The 20,302-nt window shown below is 38.6% G+C and overlaps 1 protein-coding gene across 1 annotated transcript; it reads right to left on the minus strand.

The window, feature by feature from the left end:
* Nucleotides 1-636: 636 nt before the first annotated feature.
* Nucleotides 637-16,271, minus strand: LOC115459618 (ubiquitin-conjugating enzyme E2 E3-like; the record flags this gene model as incomplete). The annotated part of the gene is made up of 3 exons (XM_030189428.1): nt 637-1,265; nt 11,040-11,187; nt 16,134-16,271. Coding segments are annotated over 3 exons (384 nt in total), but the record flags the coding sequence as incomplete, so codon positions are not given.
* Nucleotides 16,272-20,302: the final 4,031 nt, after the last annotated feature.

Below are 20,302 nucleotides of genomic sequence, written 5' to 3' on the forward strand. Positions count from 1 at the left end.
GTTTATAAATTGTAAAATTTAGCTGTTTTTATTTCCCAGCTAATTTGAGGATTTTTTTTATTTTGAGGGTATACAAAAATCAATGTTTTTGTGCCACAGGTACTATTGCTGAATATCTCATTCATTGGAATCAAATATATAGTGACATGTGGGATCTGTCAGCACATGAAAAGCACAAAAATTGATAGGGACAGAAGACAAGCCAGGAAAAAGTTGAAAGAGTACTAGGGAACCTGGTATTTCATGGGCCTTTATCCAATAACACTTTTATTTGTTTAGCAATGGGATTGTTTCATCAGTTACAATCTAAAATCAAAGCCTTATGTATAATATTCAATTATTTTGGGACAGCATAAAAGACAAATAATTGCCTTATATGTCCTCTAAAATTGTATTAGATGCAAACGTTACCTTTTATATACAGCTACATGTTTCAAGAATGTTTTTAATAATATGCTTGAAACACGGAACTGGAAAATAATTGTTAAATACATTAAGATGTAAATTCTTCTTTAGAAAGCTTCTACTTGGGAATTCATATTTGTATAGAATAATACAGAGATATATGAAACAACAACAAAGAATCATTGTATCAAGGCAAAAAAAGTTAAAAGTGGAAAACAATGAAACTACACCTTAGAGGAACATGTTTATTGTATTTGTGGGCAATACATTGGGTGCTCTCTGAGCTACAAAGGGAAAAATTAAATTCTTTCAGTACAAACTGACAAAAGATAAAACAGTTTTCACAACAGCATGTACCACATAATTGGAAATAGATCTGGGTTTAATACAAATGACATAATTCCTAGTAATCTACAGCTACCTTTAATAATTTCATACAGATAATGAATTAGGCTAAAATGCACCATAATATTTGGTTGACTTCAGGAACGGTATCCTTAGTACATCACAAAATACATTTTGATATCCCAAAGAAGCAAGACTTGCAAGTAGGCATTTTAACATAACTAATCTACAGCTACAAAGTTCTACTCTTGATAGCATTTACCTTTTGGGCAATATCCCAGTCTTCATAGGATAAAAGCAAAGAGTAGAATCAATATAACATATACACAGAAGTCCGTATTGTAAAGGCTATAAAGATTTGTTGCACATTGCAAAGTTGCCTCCTGCTCCTTCACATTGCACATGTAGTCAAACAATTTATGTAGCATATCTCTTGGTCCACTGCCTGGCTATCCTGTCATGTTCTGCTCTGTTGGTCAAATACTGAGTAGCTATGCTTCCAACCAGAGGATCAGCTGTAAAATTAAGACAGAAAGAATAGTATATTAGAACAAATTCATTGATTTCATCTAATCATACTATGTTTGAACTTAAGATTACTTAATGCTTATCATGAAAATGATTTTACTTTTGTGTATTAATCTATACAATAAATCAGATTTATATTCATTTAATTCATTCATTAATGACCCATCTCACACACTAAGGGGTCCTTTTACTAAAGTGCAATAAATGCAGGAGGTTTATCCAGTATTTGCTCTGCATTTAATGCACAGGACAGACACTTACTGCACAGCACCATGTTACATGCAGCATGGGTGCTCCAGCGCTATCTGTCCCTGCACATAATTCAATGCAGATCCAACCAGAAATAAAGATAGCATAGCCCTGATGTGGTAATACATCCTCTTCTACACCCCCACCATCTAATCCCTCTGACACTTCCCCAGCCCCCGGTGATATCCCCTCAACATACAATCCCATAAAACCATGCTAGCTGCTTAACACAGCTTACGAAAAGATCTCTTAAGAAACATTGGAAATAAGAATATAAGAGCTACCTTACTGGGTCAGACCAAGGGTCCATCTAGCCCACACAGTGGCCAGTCCAGGTTACAATTAAAAAAAAAAAAAAACAACAACATCACTTGTATTCCCCAAGATACCTGGTAGTTTGCTGCAGATTACAACCAAAGAGACTAGTCAATTACTAGGAAATACAACTGATAAAACATTAAAGGGCCTTTTACTAAGCTACGTAAGCACAAACACGTGTCAATTTTGAACTACCACCCGGCTACCTCGAGGCCTGGGCGGTAATTTAATTTTTAATGTGCATCCACTAGGCACTACCCGGGTGGTAATTGGCATAGTACGCATGTAGACCATCACTGTCCAGTTAACGCGTGAGATTTTACCGCTAGGTCAATGGGTGGTGGTAAGGTCTCAGTCCCAATGTGTGCCAATTTTTATTTTGCTGCACGTACATTTTTGCCCCCCCCCCCCAAATGCCTTTTTAGCAGGTAAGCTGAGAAATGGACCTGCGTGTCCAATACACGCGTCTACACCAGCACAGGCCATTTTTTTGGCGCACCTTAGTAAAAGGACCCCTAAAAAAGGTAAAATAAATTGTAGTCATAACTTCTGAAATAAACAAGTTTTTAGCCTTCTACAAAACATGTAATTTGTAACTGATCTGATCTTGATTGGGACAATTCTCCAAACTTTAGCTATCTGTTAAGGTAACGATTGTTTAAAACTCTTTTTTTTCACCTTATTCCCTTAGGACTTGGGAAGTGAAATACAAATGGAGTTTGAAAAGGTCTATCGTTCTGTCCTAACAATGGAGGCATCAAAACACCATATACTCTGCGCATGACCGTAAAACAATTTTAAATATGAAAGTACATAGTTTAAAAACAACTTGCGCCTCTATAGGAAGCAAGTGCAGTTGTTGAAGCAACAGAATTGCTTCATTCTAAGTGAGAGGCTGAACATAACAACCTACCACTGCAATGTCTGTAACTTTCTACACAAAGGCGCAGACCAAACTGAATAGATGACATTAAAGTAAATAACCTGTGTTAGTACTACAGCTTGTACTAAATTCTATATTACTCAACTTCAAAAAGATGTCTAATCCTAACGCTGGCATAATGTCAAAAACGACTTTCTAATCAGGTTGTTCAGATGAGAAGATAAGGACTGTGTGGAATCTAATATTATCCCTAAGATCTTTAATGACTATTCAACAGGAAAACTAACTCCACCTATAGATAACCTTTGACATAGCTCATGGGGAACCCAGACAGAGGAATTTTGATTTATCTTTATTAAGTGTTAACAGATTAAAAGATACCCAGTGTTCAACTTTAAGAAATAATCCAATTTTTTTTTCTCAATTTCAAGTAACGCCTCAGGGAGCAGAACCAGCAAAGTAATACCTTCTGGATAGCTAATACTTCTACCAATCCACTCCCTCCTTATTTAAACTCTCTCCTTAAGACCTCATCAGATAATTAAACAAGATAGGTGATAGCAGGGAACCCTGGGGCACCTTGCAAAAAACATTCCATGAGTCAGATAACATATCTAGCATATGACACAATACTTTCTCATAGTAAGAAAACCTTCTAACCATGATAACACCCTTCAAGTAATATCTATCTCATTTAAGATTTGCAACAATAATTTATGATCAACTAAATTGAATACAACTACATTATCACTACCTAATTTTCTTTACTCATCATGTATCTAATATTAGAAACCAAAGTTCCTAAGACTGTTTCAGTACTGTAACCTCTTCTAAACCTTGATTGTGAAAGCTGTAATATGTCATGCTGTTCCAAATAATAAGTAAGATATTTGGCTACCAGTCTCTTCTGTACTCTTAGTTAAAAATGGGAATAGATGCAACTGGTCCAAAATTTCAAACAATGGGGCCCTTTTACTAAAAAGGCATTACGATCTGGGCTTACTGGTTTAACGCGGTACAATTTAATTTATTTATTTAGTTAAGGAATTTTGAATAAGTTTTTTCAGGTCTTGCACTAATGTTCGCATTAGCGTGCATTACTTGTGAAAAGTTAATACATAAGCAGTTACCAACTCCTATTTAGGAGGTGCTAAGTGCTCCTGCATTAACTCAGCATTAGGGGTCCTTTTAATAAGGTGCGTAGGCACCTAAGAGCGCACAACATACGTCAAATTAGAACTACCGCCCGGCTACTGCGTGCTGTGGGCAGTAATTCTAATTTTGACACGTGGCAGAAAACAATTTCTATTTTCTACCATGTGGCGCTAACTGGGCGGTAATTGGCAGTGCTCGCGCACTAACGATTACCGCCTGGTTAATGTGAGAGACCTTACTGTTAAGTCAATGGGTGGTGGTAAGGTCTCAGGCCCAAAATGGACGTGCCAATTTTTATTTTGCCGCACGTCCACTTTTGCACCCCCCCCCCCCCCAAAAGCCCTTTTTTGCAGGCATGCTGAAAAATGGACCTGGGTGCGTCCAATACATGTGCCTACACCAACGCAGGCCATTTTTTTGGCACGCCTTAGTAAAAGGGCCCCTAATTGGTTAATGCTTCAATGCCAATCTCGACACATAATACACCCCCTCCTAAAGATATTATTAAAAAATAGCTAATGTGCAAGTTAGCGCATGCTAACAAGCAGAATACTGCAAAACATTTTAACTAATTCTGCAGTAGCCTGTTTTTCACATGTTATGCGCGTGTTAGGGCTTAACACCATTTAGTAAAAGAGCTCCTAAATTTGATACTAAAGTTTTTTTTTTTGGGGGGGGGGGGGTGGAGTTTTTAAAAGACAGATTGGACAGATATCCACATCACAGTAGGATGTAGTAAACTTTCTTATTAAATAAATAACATCCTCGCTCTGTACTAGTGGGAAATCTTGAGAACTACACTAAAAGAAAAAATTATATAGCTGATTGTAATGCCTGAGTAGTGTAATGTCCGACTAATAGATTAGACAGCTCTGGTGGACTCTACCTTTAATATTTTTACATACAAGGACCAGGATTTTAAATTGTTTATGAAATCTTATGGGTCACCAACATAACTGACAAAAGTCTTGGGGTAATATGTTTTGTTCTGCTATGCCCTGTTATTAAACAGGCAGTTGCATTCTGATCCAAATAAAGAATTTAATATCTATTCTGAAAGGCCTAGACACAGAAGTGAAAAAACAGTGTTACTATTGCTTTTACAACCAACCTAAAATCCTGTGGCTTCAGTAAAATTTTTATTTTTTTTGCAATAACTAAGGCTTAAAAACACCAGCTTCACCATATTTGCCATCTGAGGGCGCAAGAAAGATGAGAAGATATCAGCATACTCATGTAGCATACTTAAGAACGACCAAAACATTCACCCCATTTACCTCTAATGAACTGGGTGAGCATGCAGGTCTTAAAATTGTAAGAATGTAACTTCTGCCTTTTTCATTTAGAGATAGAAAACTGACGCCTGTGGAAATTTTTCAACAATGCCAGTTGTTAAACACCTACCAAGATCATCAATGGAGTAAAGACCATCACGTCATCTGCATAAATGTGGAAATCCAACCTCCAACTATGCAATAATCTGTCTAACAGCAATAAATAATATATTGAACAATAAATGTGAAAGTGGTGATCTCTGTGGAACTCATCAGGGGAACACTTTCATCCCACTTTATTTGAAATTCCCGCCCCATCAAAAAAGGAAAACAAGTCAATACTGATCCCTTTGACCCCAGTTCCCTCAATTCGGTAATCAATGTAGAGTGATTCATCATGTCAAAAGCACAGAAACATCCATAAATATTGGAACATAATGAGTCTTTCACTCCTTCAGCAGGCCCATTTAACCATATACCTATCACTGAAATAAGCAGCTTTTGGGAAAGTATCGCAGCTAAAAACCCAGGCTGATATGAGATATGAATTGTTATTTTTTTCAGAAACAATTGTACCTGGACTCTGCACCATCTGCTCTATCGAATTTATCCAAGACAGGCAAATTTAGAAATTGGATATTAATTTTCCAAAGCTGTTGAATCTAACCATGCTTTCTCAGAAGAGACCTAATATCTCATACTTTTAAGTTAGCTGGGAAAACACCTTCCCTAAGTGAAGCATTGATCAAATCACTGAGGAAACTTCCAAAAAACCTCTCTTCCTATTGAAGCCATGGAGTGAGTAAATATACACACACACGCGCGCGCGTGCAAAATAAATAAACCAACCTGTTTCATATTTACCAATGTAAACTGATCCCAAAATACTAATTCTCCAACCTCTCTTCCTCCACACCATCTCTTATCTAAGCTGAATTGTGCCTCCATCTTTGCATCCTCAAATGAGAGCAAAGTCAGAGGAAAAAAATATTTCATCTCATCTACATGCTTGTGATATACCCACAAATCATGGTACAAAATGCAGTGGAGCATTTGACAATAAAAAGAATATTTATTCATGCCTATTAATTTTGTTTTTTATGAGTCCTGCTACACCAGTCCAACCAAAAGGTTGAACCCCCACTATCAGAAGATGAAGGTAGAAATACTGATTATTCCAATGACATTCACCCAGTATAAGGTTTGGTGCTGCCTGGAATTCTCCAGTATGCTACTGCCAAAGCAGACACCTGGTCCCCTCCTTACCACACACATTTGAACTTCACAGAAACCACTGTAGCATATATATTACGAAACCCACTATTCCAAATTAACAAAGGGAGAGAGCAGAGTAAATTGGAAAGTTTATCCCTTACCACTGCAAGTCTTCTAGGGTAGGCTTTGAATTGGTCTAGCAGAAAAAGGAAGGAAATTAATGTCCAACAAATGGGATGTACAAAATCAATGTGTTACTAGGCTGGGGAAGACAATAACTGCCTAAGGCAGCAACACACTTGGCTACAACATCAATCTTATAGTGCTGTACACAAGGAATATAGGGGCCCTTTTACTAAGGCAGCAGTAAAAAGTGGTGTGTAGTGGTGTAGGTGCATGTTTTTGGTGCATGCCGGGCCAGTTTTTACCACATGCTGCAAAAAATAGCTTTTTTTTTTTTTTTTTAAATGGGACTGGAAAAGGGCATGTGGTAAAACTGAAACAGTGTACACTGAAAACTCGTCTGAGCCCTTAACGCCACCCATTGATTTAGCGGTAAGGGCTCACGAGCTACCAGCGCAGGTGACCAATTGGTGCTCGCCAACTGCCGATTACCACCAAGAAACACCGCACGTGGGAGGAAATAAATAAACACCTAGGTGTTACGGGCGCTGTACCAAATCTGAAATTACCGGTCGTCAGGGGGAGGCATGGTGGCATGGTAGCCTGGCACGTCATCTCGTTTGGTGCCACGCTGCAAAAAGGGCCCCATAGTGAGGACCAGTGCCACCACCTTGAACATCTCTTCCAGGGTGAAAGCCCAGACCCACCATCATTGAAGCCATCTGAACAGAGTAGAAAAAGCCTGTGGGTCCACTAAAACACATTCGTCAAAGTTTGTGCCTCAATTTAGTCTTAATCCATCATGCTATGGAGGGTTTAGAAGCCACATGCCCTTTATGTGCCCCCTAAAAACAACACGAAAAGTCTATTTGACATCAGAAGGAGTTTGAACACCGCCAGACAATGCAGCCACACTCTGCGGATATCCAGCTGATGAAGCTTCTGAGATGACTTTGAGCTCTCCTGCTCCAAAAAAGGACTGGGAGAAGAACTGACTCACATGAAATAGGGAGCCCACATGGACCTTCAGACAGCTTAGGGCCAAGCCTTGCTCCAGACCTGTCTGCAAGAACTCCATAATAGCTGGAACTTGTGCCTGTCAGGGGGAAAGCTCCCATGCTTAGTGCACCAGTGCACAAAGACCCTTGAAATTCGGAAATATGTCAAAGATGTAGACCGTTCTGGGCCTTGAGCAGAGGAAAGAAGAGGAGTAGGCCCTCTTCCTGAAAGGACTCCTCTCAAGGGCTGAGTCATCAGCCAGAAGGGATCAGGGTTCTCCATAACTGCCAGGCCCTGCCACAGGATCCCTTGTCACCTCAGCAGCGGGAGCCCCATCACGCAGGTGTACCAAGCTTGATTGGGCCAGTCCAAGACCACCAGTATCACAAGGAATTGATGCTGACCCTCACTGGGGGCCCCTGTTAGGAACTGCAAAGCGAGGTGGTTCCAGAATCCCTCAACCTCTGAGCCCCATAAAGGGTAAGCCCTTTTGGAAATTTGACACTGTTGGTAGGCCCTAAGGCTGCCCTACTGAGCCAAAAGCGACCCCTGTCCTTTGACCAAGCCCTATCCCTGAGGCAAAGTGCTGTGTGATCCTCTGAGAACCCCTGGGGCCTGGCCTCACCCAGGTCCTTCACCAACTTTTCTTTTAGCAAAGAGTAACCCGCTCCTAAATGGAAGCTTGCTTAAGCGCACCTTTGAGGATACAATGCTGCCTCAGTGCCACAGCCACAATCACCAGTGTCCCGACACCAAGAGAAGATACAGATAAGGTCACAATACATATGTGGCACGAAAGGCCACCACTGACGTTTTGGTGTACAATCTAAAAAGATATAAGAAAGTATACTGAAATGGGACACCAGTGTTTGTTAGGAAAGATATACCATGCACAACCTCAGACAGACAGGAGAACCAACTACAAACATGCTTAGAAGAAAGTTTGTACCCCCAAAGCTAAACTGCTGAAAGCAAGCTTTAAAATATAAGTCTTCAAAAAGCTTTTAAATTTAGTCAATGATGCTTCACTGTGAAGCAGGGCAAGATCATTCCAACGTACTGGGACCAGGAAGTAAAAGGCTGACCTACGAGTGGATTGAAATCTAGCTTGTCTGGGACCTGGTAGCACAAGATGGTGAGCATCTAGAGATCTAAGAGAGCAAGAAGGGGTGTAAGGAATGGCAAGGGAGGAAAGATAGGAGGGAGCATTTTGGTAATATGCTATGCAAGTAAGACATAAAATTTTGAAATGATAATGAAAGAGACTCTGGTGGTTGCTGAATGTAGCACAGAAGAGCATGGGCCGCATAGACCCCAAACACCTAGACCTGGACCCCAATTGCTAAGGGGACAAAGACCTGCTTAAGGAACTTTTCTACTGTCCTGCCATGGCATCTTTCAGCGCAGAGCCCCCTTCAACCGGATAGTCATCTTCTTGGTCATCAGCAGGAAGCAAGAAGAGTTTGTCAAGGTCTTTGCGAGGCATCAAGCAAAGCCTACACAAGAGCCTAGTGCCCTGGAGAATACCTTCCAGGACCTCCCATTTGGCCAGTATCATCTTGGAGAGGTCCCTATGAAGTAAAAAAATCTAAGGTAGCCTCTGGAGGCCCTCTAAGGATGGGACCCTCATCTGAGGGCTCCACCTGGAATGATGCCATGATACACAATGCTTCAGACACTAAACTAATGAGCTGACCAAACTCTTGGTACTAGAACAGCTGGACCACCAGGGAATTCTCCTAGCTTGGTAACAAGTCCCCCAACCTCACCATTCTCTCTGATGAGCCCGCAAGGGTTCCCAACCAAGGACGCATAAGGGAAGAGGACCTGGCCTGCATCTGAACCTCCACTCAGTTGCCAAAGTTTTGAAGTTATGCAGAGGGTGGATGAATTTTGTCGTTCTCCATATAACATTTCTACAAGTTTTCCAGCCCACTCCTAACCCAGCCTCCTAACACATCTTTTATGCATATAACTCACAGCTGTGGTTTACATACATAAAATCATGCAAGTAGCTCAAAATATTAAAAAGACTTTTTGTGGCTGGTATCAGCACCAACTAAATAAGTCTTTTTAAACATCTGTCCGTGTATTTTTTAATGATTGCTTATTCCCTTATACCCTCTCTAATTATCCTAGTGTGTACTGTGATAGGCAACCAACAGTGTCTATTAACATGAAGGCACAGAGGCAAGGAAAATATTCCTGCATAAATTCAGGCACCCAAAAGCAGAGGTTCTTGTGACAAGATTTTAAACTACAAATCCCAGAAGGCCATGCAGAGGCCTGGTGTCAGGAGAGCTGGACTAAGGACCAGTGAAGGCTGATGAGTCTTCATTGGTTCAGCTGGTCTAAATAACATGGCAGTCCTGGAGAGTGAGGAATTCAAAAGGTGTCAAAGTATAAAGGCTGCAAAGAATTACCAGCACAATTGGTTGCCTATCACAACAAGCTGACATTACAGGCTGCTATGTTGGAGAGAGCAGGTAAGTTACCTTTTCCTATCTTTCACAATGAAATATTTTAAGCAGTCTTTTGAGGCTTTTAGCTCCTATTTTTTTTATTGTATTTATGATTATTTTAGCTTCTGCCATGTAGGTAACACTGTTTGAATACACCACTTGGATGTTTCTCTTTATTTCACCTCTATGAGGCTTTTAAACAGATGTTGTTAGAATATTTATGTTTATTTAATATGTCTAGACACTTTATATTTTATTCAGTATGTGTAGTTTAGATATATAGTTTTAAATTATTATTATATCATTTAGTTTATGATTTTTACTAGCATATGTTTTTGATTATTACAGTTCTTTTATGCCCTGATGCTGCCCTCGCGTGGCCAAAATATGGCTATGTCAGACTTTTAGCTTTTCTGATTACATGTTGTGGTGAACAAATTGTTTTATGGACTTTTATCGTTTGGTCTGCACCACAATGTTGCACTAGTAGCCAGGATCATCAAAGTATCTTAGGTGTGCTATTTTGTGTCTGTGTGTTGAATAACCTTCCCTTTCTTCTCATTCTATCTGGCTCACATCAGGAAGCCACACTAATATTAACTCTCCTCTCATTTCCACTTTCCACTATATATTGTAAGCCACATTGAGCCTGCAAAGAGGTGGGATAATGTGGGATACAAATGCTAATAAATAAATAAATAATAAAATAAAATTTCAACTGAAAAACCAAATGCCTTAATTCTTAGACATACTGAACAAGTTGCTCTATTTTTATTCTTACCAGTGATTTATACTGTTGCACACTTTGGGCCCTGTTTACTAAGCCACACTAGCGTTTTTAGGGCATGCCAATGATTAGCATGCGCTAAGGGCATGCTAGCATTTTTAGCGCGCACTAAACGCTAAGTTGCCCGTAAGAACATATGGATGACTCTAGTGTTTAGCGTGCACTAAAAAACGCTAGCACACTTTAGTAAACAGGACCCTTCATGTTATATTTATCAAAAATATTGTATAGTGCTGTCAATAGGTTAGTTTGACATCTGTGGCACACCTATCAAAAACGTAACATAATATACTTACCAGGGTTGCAATCCGTCAACAGAGAACAAATAGACAGCAAAACCTTTGAAATAGTCAAAGCTGGACTCCAGTTGTCTTTCAAAATATCCAAACAGATGACTCCCTGACTGTTGATATTACAGTGATAGATTCTGGTACGAAACGTAACCTAGAACAAAAAAAATTGTACTACAATTTAAACAGTTATAAGAGAAAGAAAAAAATAATACATACTTTATGTTTATAAATTATTTGCACTTTCTATACTGCCTTATCTGACGGGCAGGCCAAAGTGGTGTACAAGCTAATCAAAGAATGAAAATAATTCTATTTTCAGACAGGAAAGATCCATGCAGATAGTCACAATCAACTGTTAACATTAGGACAAAACAACATAAAAGAAAAATAAAACTGGATGAAAACAATACATCAAACATTTGAATAGTAAATATAGGGGTCCTTTTACTAAGATGCATTAAAGTGTCCTTAGCGCGTCATTATGAAGGTCATTTTTATCACAGCCAGAAAATGGCTGATTTTCCTATTTTTGGAATTAATGCCCATGAGCTAATTTTGTCATTAGTGTGTGGCTATTAAAAATATTGGGACGTGAGCACTTACCAATACCTATTTTGTAGGAAGTAAGGGCTTATGTGCTAATCAGTTAGCGTGCGGTAATGTACAGGGTGAGGCAAAAAAAAAAAAAAAAACCCCTAGAGTTTTTTTGCAGTTTTCTCAGCAACTGCTCTGAATTTCAATGAGAAATTTTACGTACTTATTTAGTCATCATACTTAACATATTACTGTCAAACAACATTTAATTACCTTAAGCTATGTTAATTTGACTGACATTTTAGCATTACTACTTAGAGATTTCTGCATGTTAAAAATGTTTGAAGTAAAACACAGTAAAATAACATTATTCAAACGATACAATTAACAATGTGTCAGAATTTCACAATCACTGTGAATGCTCAAAGTGTCCACCCCCAGCTTTAACACAGGCCTTCAGTCACTTTGGGAAATTCTCAACAGCCTTGCCAATTGGTCCTTGTGGCAGGATGTCCCAAACCATCTGCAGCACTTCTTTGAGTTCAGTGATTGTTTGCAGCTTTGGGTGGAACTTGTGATAGGCCTCCAACATTGCTCCCCAGACAAAAGTCTACGCCACTGTGACGTCATTAACAGTAAGCTGGTACCCGTGTTTTTTTTTTTTTTTTCAAATAATGGTAATTTTACAGTGCACACATTTTTGAACATGTAAAAATTGCTGTAAATTCTGCAACTTCACCGTGTTTAAACATAATCTCATTGCACTCAGTATGTAAACGTAGATAGAGGGTGGGCCCAAAAATTAATCTCTTCCTCAACCCCTCCCACCCCCACTGCCCAAAAACCAAAAGAAAAGAAATAGCTGAGCTGGTGGGGATCCGCAAGCCCCACCAGCTGAAGACCTCCTCCTGGCAGAAGAAGTATTTATACCCTGTGCCACTGCCAGCAGTGTCTCAGAGTCGCTGACACAGCCAACCTCTGCACATGTGCGCAAACTGAGCATGCGCGAAGGGTCGAGCGTCAGCAGCATGGGAACACTGCAGCTAACTGCACAGGGCATAAGTGCTCTTTCTGCTGAGAGGAGGTCTTCAGCTGGTGTGGTTTGCGGATCCCCGTCAGCCACATCAATGGAGCACTGACCCGTGGCCACGCCACTGCCATCAAAAATATGATTTTCCAGGTGAAGTACTTCAGTTCATAACAGTCTAGTGGCTGAAGTGTTTTCATTAATTGGATTAATACCACATTGAGATCTTAAGACAGAGTAGGTGGCTTGATGGGAAGCTTTAGCTGAAATGAAGCCCTGAAAAAACCTGGTAACTGAGGATTGATCACAGATATGTTTACCTTTTACATGATGACGGTAAGCACCGAGTGCATTAAGATGAACCCTTACAGAGTTAGTTTTCAGATGTAGAAGGTATTCAAGCAAAGGTTCCCTCCCACCGTAAAACAGTGCTTCTAGTGCTGTTTTAGTACAGCTTAGCAAATAGGCTTCCTCATTTTTATAAATGGAAAAAGCAGCCCAAGTATATTGAGTTTTGGTGTCCATGAAGATTGCTTATTTACTATTTTATTTAATTGTATGTTTTTAATGCTTTATTGTGCTTTCTTGAGTTTATATTATGTATCTTGCCCTGTGCTTTTGTAAAACAGGTTAAGTGTTCAAATAAATGAAATGCAACTATTAGTGAAAATTCTAAAAGTTATTCAACTGATTATATAGGGGTCTACAGTTTCATGCCACTTAATGCACAGGGGAGATTCCACCCTTTCCCTTGATACATTAGATATTTGACACTGGTGCAGCCAGCACAATACTAGAAGCTGTGGAGTCCACTGGTACCAATAAAATGTCAGTAAGTGCAGTTAAAGCCTCCAGGATTGATTGTACCTCTGTCTACATTGCCACTGCACCAATGCCAGCAAGCTGATTGTTGAACATTTCCTGGATCCTCTTATTGAACTTGGTGGGAGGCAGGGGAAGTGGACACTAAGGAGTGCTGGCACAGTAACCTAAGCCTTTGAAGACTCAGGTAGTTCTCCTTAAGCAGCTCTTTCAGAGGGGATACCTGGGAAGATGTATGGCTGCAGCCAGTATTTCCCTGCTTTCAGCATCATATGATCGGGTCAATGTCTATGTATCTTTGCTTTCACTCTATGCTTAGTATCAGCATTCCCTCTCTCTCCCCAGGATGTCAGTACATATGGAGCATAATCCTTTGATTTCATTGGGTGGAGATAGGGGATGCAATATCTCCCTAGCTTACTGGTGTCCAGATCTGAGGACTGATGCTTCTAGATGTGGGTATACCTCCAGCATCTCGTGGAGATTCAAAGTTCTTTGACACAGATATCCCGGAGGCTAAATGCTTTTGGATCAAATTTATTCAACAGACGATTCATATGCTCTTTTCTGTTACAAGACTCCTGGGAGACATCTTCTTTCATTGATTTTACAACCAGATACAGCACATGTATATGTGTGCTCCCATTCGAAAGAGGAAGTTGAGTCTGAAAGGAAAGGATACAGCAAAGGAAAGGCCCTAGGAATGGCGAGAGGTAGTGTTTGTTAAATTGCTCTATTTATGCAGTGACAGGACTGTACCCTTCTCCACCACCGCTAACTCCAGACTCTGCCCCTTCTGCCTCGCATCACCTTATGCCTGGAAAAGACTTCCCGAGCCTATACGCCATGCGCCCTCCCTGCCCATTTTCAAGTCCTTACTTAAAGCCCATCTCTTCTCCCTTGCTTTTGGCGCATAACCACCTTCCCCATTCATGAGACCTACACTGTCTACTTAGTTTGTTACCTTTAGATTGTAAGCTCTCTTGAGCAGGGACTGTCCTCCCCATATTTAAACTTGTACAGCGCTGCGTAACCCTGGCAGCGCTATAGAAATGCTAAGTAGTAGTAGTAGTAGTAGTAGAAGGTGGGAGGAAGAGAAGAGAGAGGGAGAGATGCAGAACCTTAGGTGGAGCGAAGGCTAGAGAAAGATGCTGGATGTAGTGGCCGCACTGGTATGGGTCAGAAGCAATGTGGCTTGGGGAGTACCAGGCAGGCTGGGAAAATGGGTCTGTGGGCTGGTTTTGGTCTGCAGGTTATAGTTTGGCGAACCCTGCTGTAACAGAATCTATAAGCTTCCTTTGCCTCTTTCATAGAGCAAATACTTTTTTCTTTCAAGCTGCTACAAATATCTTTTTACAAGTCAGAAATGACACTGAATGGCAGCTGATCATCTCCTTTTGTGACAGCTGCTATTTGGGAAATCTTTTACTCACCAAAAATACGTCAAAACATGCAGAAGTGAAGCAACCCATTGTAATTTATTGTGTGCTGTGTAGTTCATATTGATGGTAATGTTAAATATTTTATTTTTGTTGTATTGCTATAAGTTTCAAATTTAAAAACAGTTTTCTAAAATGCATTACTTGTTTGAACATGCACAGTAGGGTTGCCTCAGCAGCCTGGGTTTGATTCTTGGGTCATGTCTTCTCCTCTTAAAGCAGGCTGGGGAATGAAGGAATTCTAGTCACTGTACAACTGTGATGCTTAGTGGCTGGATTTAAAGTCCATGATTGCAGTGAACCCTGATGTTGATTGGGAAGAGGTAAAACAGAAGAAAACTTCCCAAGTAGTTACAAATGAAGGCTTTTGGCATCTAGAGAAGAAACTGCCAAGCCCCCCCCCCCAAAAAAAAAGCATCAGTAAATTCTAAACTATAATTGCCCATCGCAAATTTTAAAAGGCATAAACGTGACAAGTATTAATACATACCTTGTATCTATTTAAAATCCCATAACAAATCATTTTTACAGTTTAGAACTCTTTTCTGGCTGTGATTCCTTAAATACTGTGGAATACAAAGGCAGAGCTGCTTTCTTTTTTTACATACTTTTTAGATGACTTTTATGCAAAATGGATCTTAAATTGGAAAACACACTTTGAACTGTGAAGGTGCTATTCCTTGCCATACAGCAGTTATAGTCAAATTGTTTTTCCAATGTAATAGTTATTTTATCTTCTTTTACCCACCCCATTTATATCCACCACATGGATAAAGAAAACTGTCTCTGTCATACAGCTGCATCTGTATTTTTTTAGTCTTCTGTTATTTAACTTTTACACCTAGGCACCATCAAACATTCTGATTTACCTTTGCATTTTGATACCAGAAGGGGGCATCAGACTCATTTTGTATTTTAAGGTGAGGTTGTCCTGAAGCTCACAAACAGATTCAAGAATACTGTATTAATCAATTTACAGTGATCTTATACACCTGAATTTGTTTTACAGCCTTAAAATTGTTAGAAAAATCTTCAGTTTCTCTAGCAAAAAGTAATGGAGACCACTGGGAAAGAAATTAGTGAGAAAAACTAAAAAAAAAAAAATGTTCTTGCAAACCGCTTTGCTGGAGGAGTTATGTTTCTTACATAAAGTATTATATCACACCATATCTTCTCAAGGTGTACAACTGAACTTATATATTATAATTTTAGACAGTACTTTCATGAATTCTATAAATGTAATTGAACACAGCATACAAACATTTAGTTCCTTACCTTTGGTGGTTTGAACGGATAATCCGACGAAAAGGTGATGTCCAGAAAAAAAACACCCCCTTCATATACAGATCCTGGAGGTCCAAGTATAGTAGATCTCCATTCATAAATATTATCTCCTTTAGGTCCAGCACTGTTTTAAAGAAAATTGAGATTATGCTAGGTTCTGAACAAAAAATAAGATGTCAACTATTTGCAACTTAATCTAGGCTGAACTGCTATCTTTAAGTAAAGCAGCATAAATCTAGAAACAGTATAGAAATAATAAATAATAGCAGTAGCACTATTCTGTTGTGATCTGCATAGGATATATGTGGAAAACAAAAAGTGATAAATAAATATTTCTTTTTTATATATAAAATGAGATTGCAATCCAAGCAGCCCACCAACAAACACTCTGCCTATCCTTGATGTTGCATGATGTACATACCCCCTATAGTATTTTTCTTTCAGAAAGACAATCAGTATTATTCCACCACACATACTGATAGTTTGATAGATGTTCTTGAATAAAATAAAACATAGAAAAGAAAATAAGATGATACCTTTTTTATTGGACTAACTTAATACATTTCCTGATTAACTTTCGAAGGTAGCCCTTCTTTCAAAAGCTAATCAAAAAATGTATTAAGTTAGTCCAATAAAAAAGGTATCATCTTATTTTCTTTTCTATGTTTTATTTTATTCCATTTCTACTGACTGGCTTTAGAAGTGGACTAACATGGCTACTACCACATCTCTCTACTCATAGATGTTCTTAAAAGCCCACTGGCAAGACTGAAAAATACTATACACCAGGAAGAGTCCTTGTTTTAGGTATTTGAATGCAAGCTCTGGTGTTTATCTTAAAATATTAAAATAACATAACTAATATTTTTGGAATTTACATAATATAAATCTATGAAATAAATATAATAAAAGAAATTCATACCCTTATTGTTTGCGTTACTTTCTATTTGCAGCAAACTCAGGGCCCCTTTTACAAAGCGGCGGTAAGCCCAACGCGGGATTACCGCTCCCTAAAAAGGAAGTACCGCCGGCCTGCCATAGCAGCCAGGCAGTAGTCCCCATCCCCAGCGCACCATTATTATAAACCTGGGGCTAGAAAAACATTTTTATTTTTGTAGTGCCAGTGTGTACCCGGCCGTAATCCGGCAGTAGGCCCACTTTTGCCGCAGCTTGTTAAAAAGGGTCCTAAGAGTATGCTACTATCTTCTGGGAAGCTTTATATCTGGGGTTTTTGCAAATCATTTGGTCATTTTCTTCTTTGCAGATATGATTTACCACCAAAATGAAATGCCAGTTACTACTGAGAGATGAAGTTGAGTCTTTGCTCCCTGGCTCAGTACAGATGCAGAGCATTCATACTAAACTACTAATATATATGAAAGACTGAGGAAGTGACTAACTCAAGAACTAAAACTAAAACTAAAGTTTAACTTACTTAAGGCTGGATTTATCCTGAGTACTTACAACTAACTTTGTAAATCTGGACAAATAATAGTGGGAACAATAAATACCTATCACACCTCTAAAAGAACTGAAAAGAAAAAAAAAAAATCAGTTTTCAAAAAAAGAACTCCTTCACTAATATATGGTCCACCTTTCAAAAGATTTTTTGCCACAGGCACACTGGTATAAACCCTTATCAAAACAGGTTCACTGATAAAACACATTGCTGATTCATTCCAGCTACATTATACTCATGCAAAAGTCAAGTATTTAACATCAATCAATAATACAAATTTATATCATGTTGTAAAATAAATGTACGTGTTCTGTAGCTGATATAACCTTCTGATATTATATTCATTTGCAAAGAAATTTGCCAGGACAGTTAAGCAGTTATTCAAGTAACTTTCCCATGGCAAAAACTATCCTACCTGCAGGGGCTAAAAGCATATGTGTGTGTGTGTGTGTGTGTGTGGTTGTGTTCATAGGTTCACAGTCCCAGATTCTATATATCATACCTAGATTTGCATGTTAAAATTTGGGCGCACTGCCAAGATGTGTGAGCGAATTAATTAGCTAACAAGCCAAAGTCAATAATTGAGTGCTAACACCCAATTATTGATGTTAATTGGCACCCATTAAAATTTGCATGTGCATCGGGCTGCGCGCTATTCCATAAGGCATTGCGTCTAACTCTAATAGCATGTAACTCAATAGGCGGCATGGCCATGGGAGGGGCTAGGGCATGTCAGGGGTGTTTTGAAAAGTTACACGCATTCTTACAGAAAGTATACTGTCTTGGTGCACCTAACTTGGGCAACAGCATTTACATTAGGTTTCAGCAGGCGTACGTCTGGCGCCAAAGTTAGGGGTGGGAATCAGCACTAAGCATAATTCTATAAAGGTTGTGTGTGCTTTATAGAATTTTGCTTAGTGCCAATTTTTCCAAGAGCTGATTTTTGAGCATCATTTACAGAATTCCCCCCTGAGGGATTTCATTTTGAAAGTCCCTCATATACTTTATTGCACGTATTCTGCACCCTGTATCTGCAGTCCCTGCCAGCCCAAATACCCCAAAGAGTTTCTCTTTGAGGAATTAACTTGCAGGTCTGTGCATATGTTGCATGTGAGTTTTAAAAACTGGCCCCTATGTGGTTAATAGCTGAATGTAAACCGTATTTCTGCATTAATTAGTATATTCAGGAGCAGTCTAATTAACAGTTAATGAAATAACAGTATATTTTCACATTTCTGCAAACTGATTTAAATATCAATAACAGTGAACTAGTCAGGACCAAAACGTCTGTCTGTATATGAATTCTATAGACAAGGACTCAATTCTTCTGCAAAACAGAAGATAATTTTGCATACAGTAAGTAATATAGGTGGCTAAATGGAGCATAAGGTTCATCCATGTAAAACTAAGCAAATATTTTATAAAAAGGGGCAGTGATAGTTAAGTATTTTATAAAATATGAATGGCACTGTGGAAAATACACAGATACAGTGCCATGCATGTGAGGTTTTAAAAATAGATACAGGCAAAAACATAGATAAGGCATCACAGTGGGAACATACAAATATGCTGGTAATTCTGAAAGACAGAATACACATATACAAAAAAGACCTGTCAACAGTACGCCTCTTTTAAAGTTCTGTGTGTTGCCACATGTGTAACTGTCTCTGGGAAAGCATGACTAAAGCTGCGGATCCAAAACGTTGAGAATAGCTGATTTTTATGTCATAGGTTCAAAAGCAGTCACATGTTTGAACTTCTGTAACCTTTTTATTTTTCATATAAAAGGAAGGGTTTGGACTGTTGTATTACAAATTGTTTGCTCTAATAGAATTCATGAAAACCTCATTTTTATGTTTCTGGTGACTTTAGTGATGTGTCTAAGTAGCACTTTTTCTAAAAATCCCTGTTTGCACTTAATACTGTTTACGGGTTTTTATACATGTAAACCGTATAGAAGCTTTCTAAAATTAACTCCATAGTGTCAAAGATTCTGTCATTCAATCTGAAACTTTTTAAGACTATTTCATAGTTTTGGGAAATTTTTGTTTTGTTTTTGAAGACTAGAATTTAACAGTTTTTGCTTAATCTGATCAAATTATTATTTTCTCATGTTACAAGTGATACAGGCCAACCAGGGGGAAGGTGAGCTGTATTATCTCATATTTCAATTTGATGAATTTTCTTGAATCTTCCCAAGACACTATTTCTGAGCGAGCTACCCTACTGGTGATTTTCACTTGTGAGAAAGATAAGATTACTGGGTTAAAATCTTATTTTTTAAAAAAAAAATTTTAATTTAATTTTTGACATTTTACAAGAAAATAATCAGACTAATGACTGAAATGGAAAAGACTATTTCCATTGCCACTGATCATAACAAGTTCACAAATAATTAAGGAAACAACTTTAACAATGTATATCTGAGACCACAATCAGGGAGCAAAAAAATGGGTAAGAAAACAGAAGAACAATAAAGAATTAAATCTTCTCTAAAAATTAGGAAAAATATAAGGTAAAGGAAGATTTTGCTGGGCCACTCTACTAGCGAGATTACATACAGAGCTAAACCTATGGGAGAGGAAATAGCAATCGGAGTTGGAACCACTCTAGCATCTAACAAGTTTTGTAAGTGCAATAGTTCAACAAAACATAAGCAATACCTTGATATTTAGCAATACATTTACAGGGAAAATGAAGG

This window comes from Microcaecilia unicolor, unplaced genomic scaffold (assembly GCF_901765095.1).
Source record: "Microcaecilia unicolor unplaced genomic scaffold, aMicUni1.1, whole genome shotgun sequence".
Lineage (NCBI taxonomy): Eukaryota > Metazoa > Chordata > Amphibia > Gymnophiona > Siphonopidae > Microcaecilia > Microcaecilia unicolor.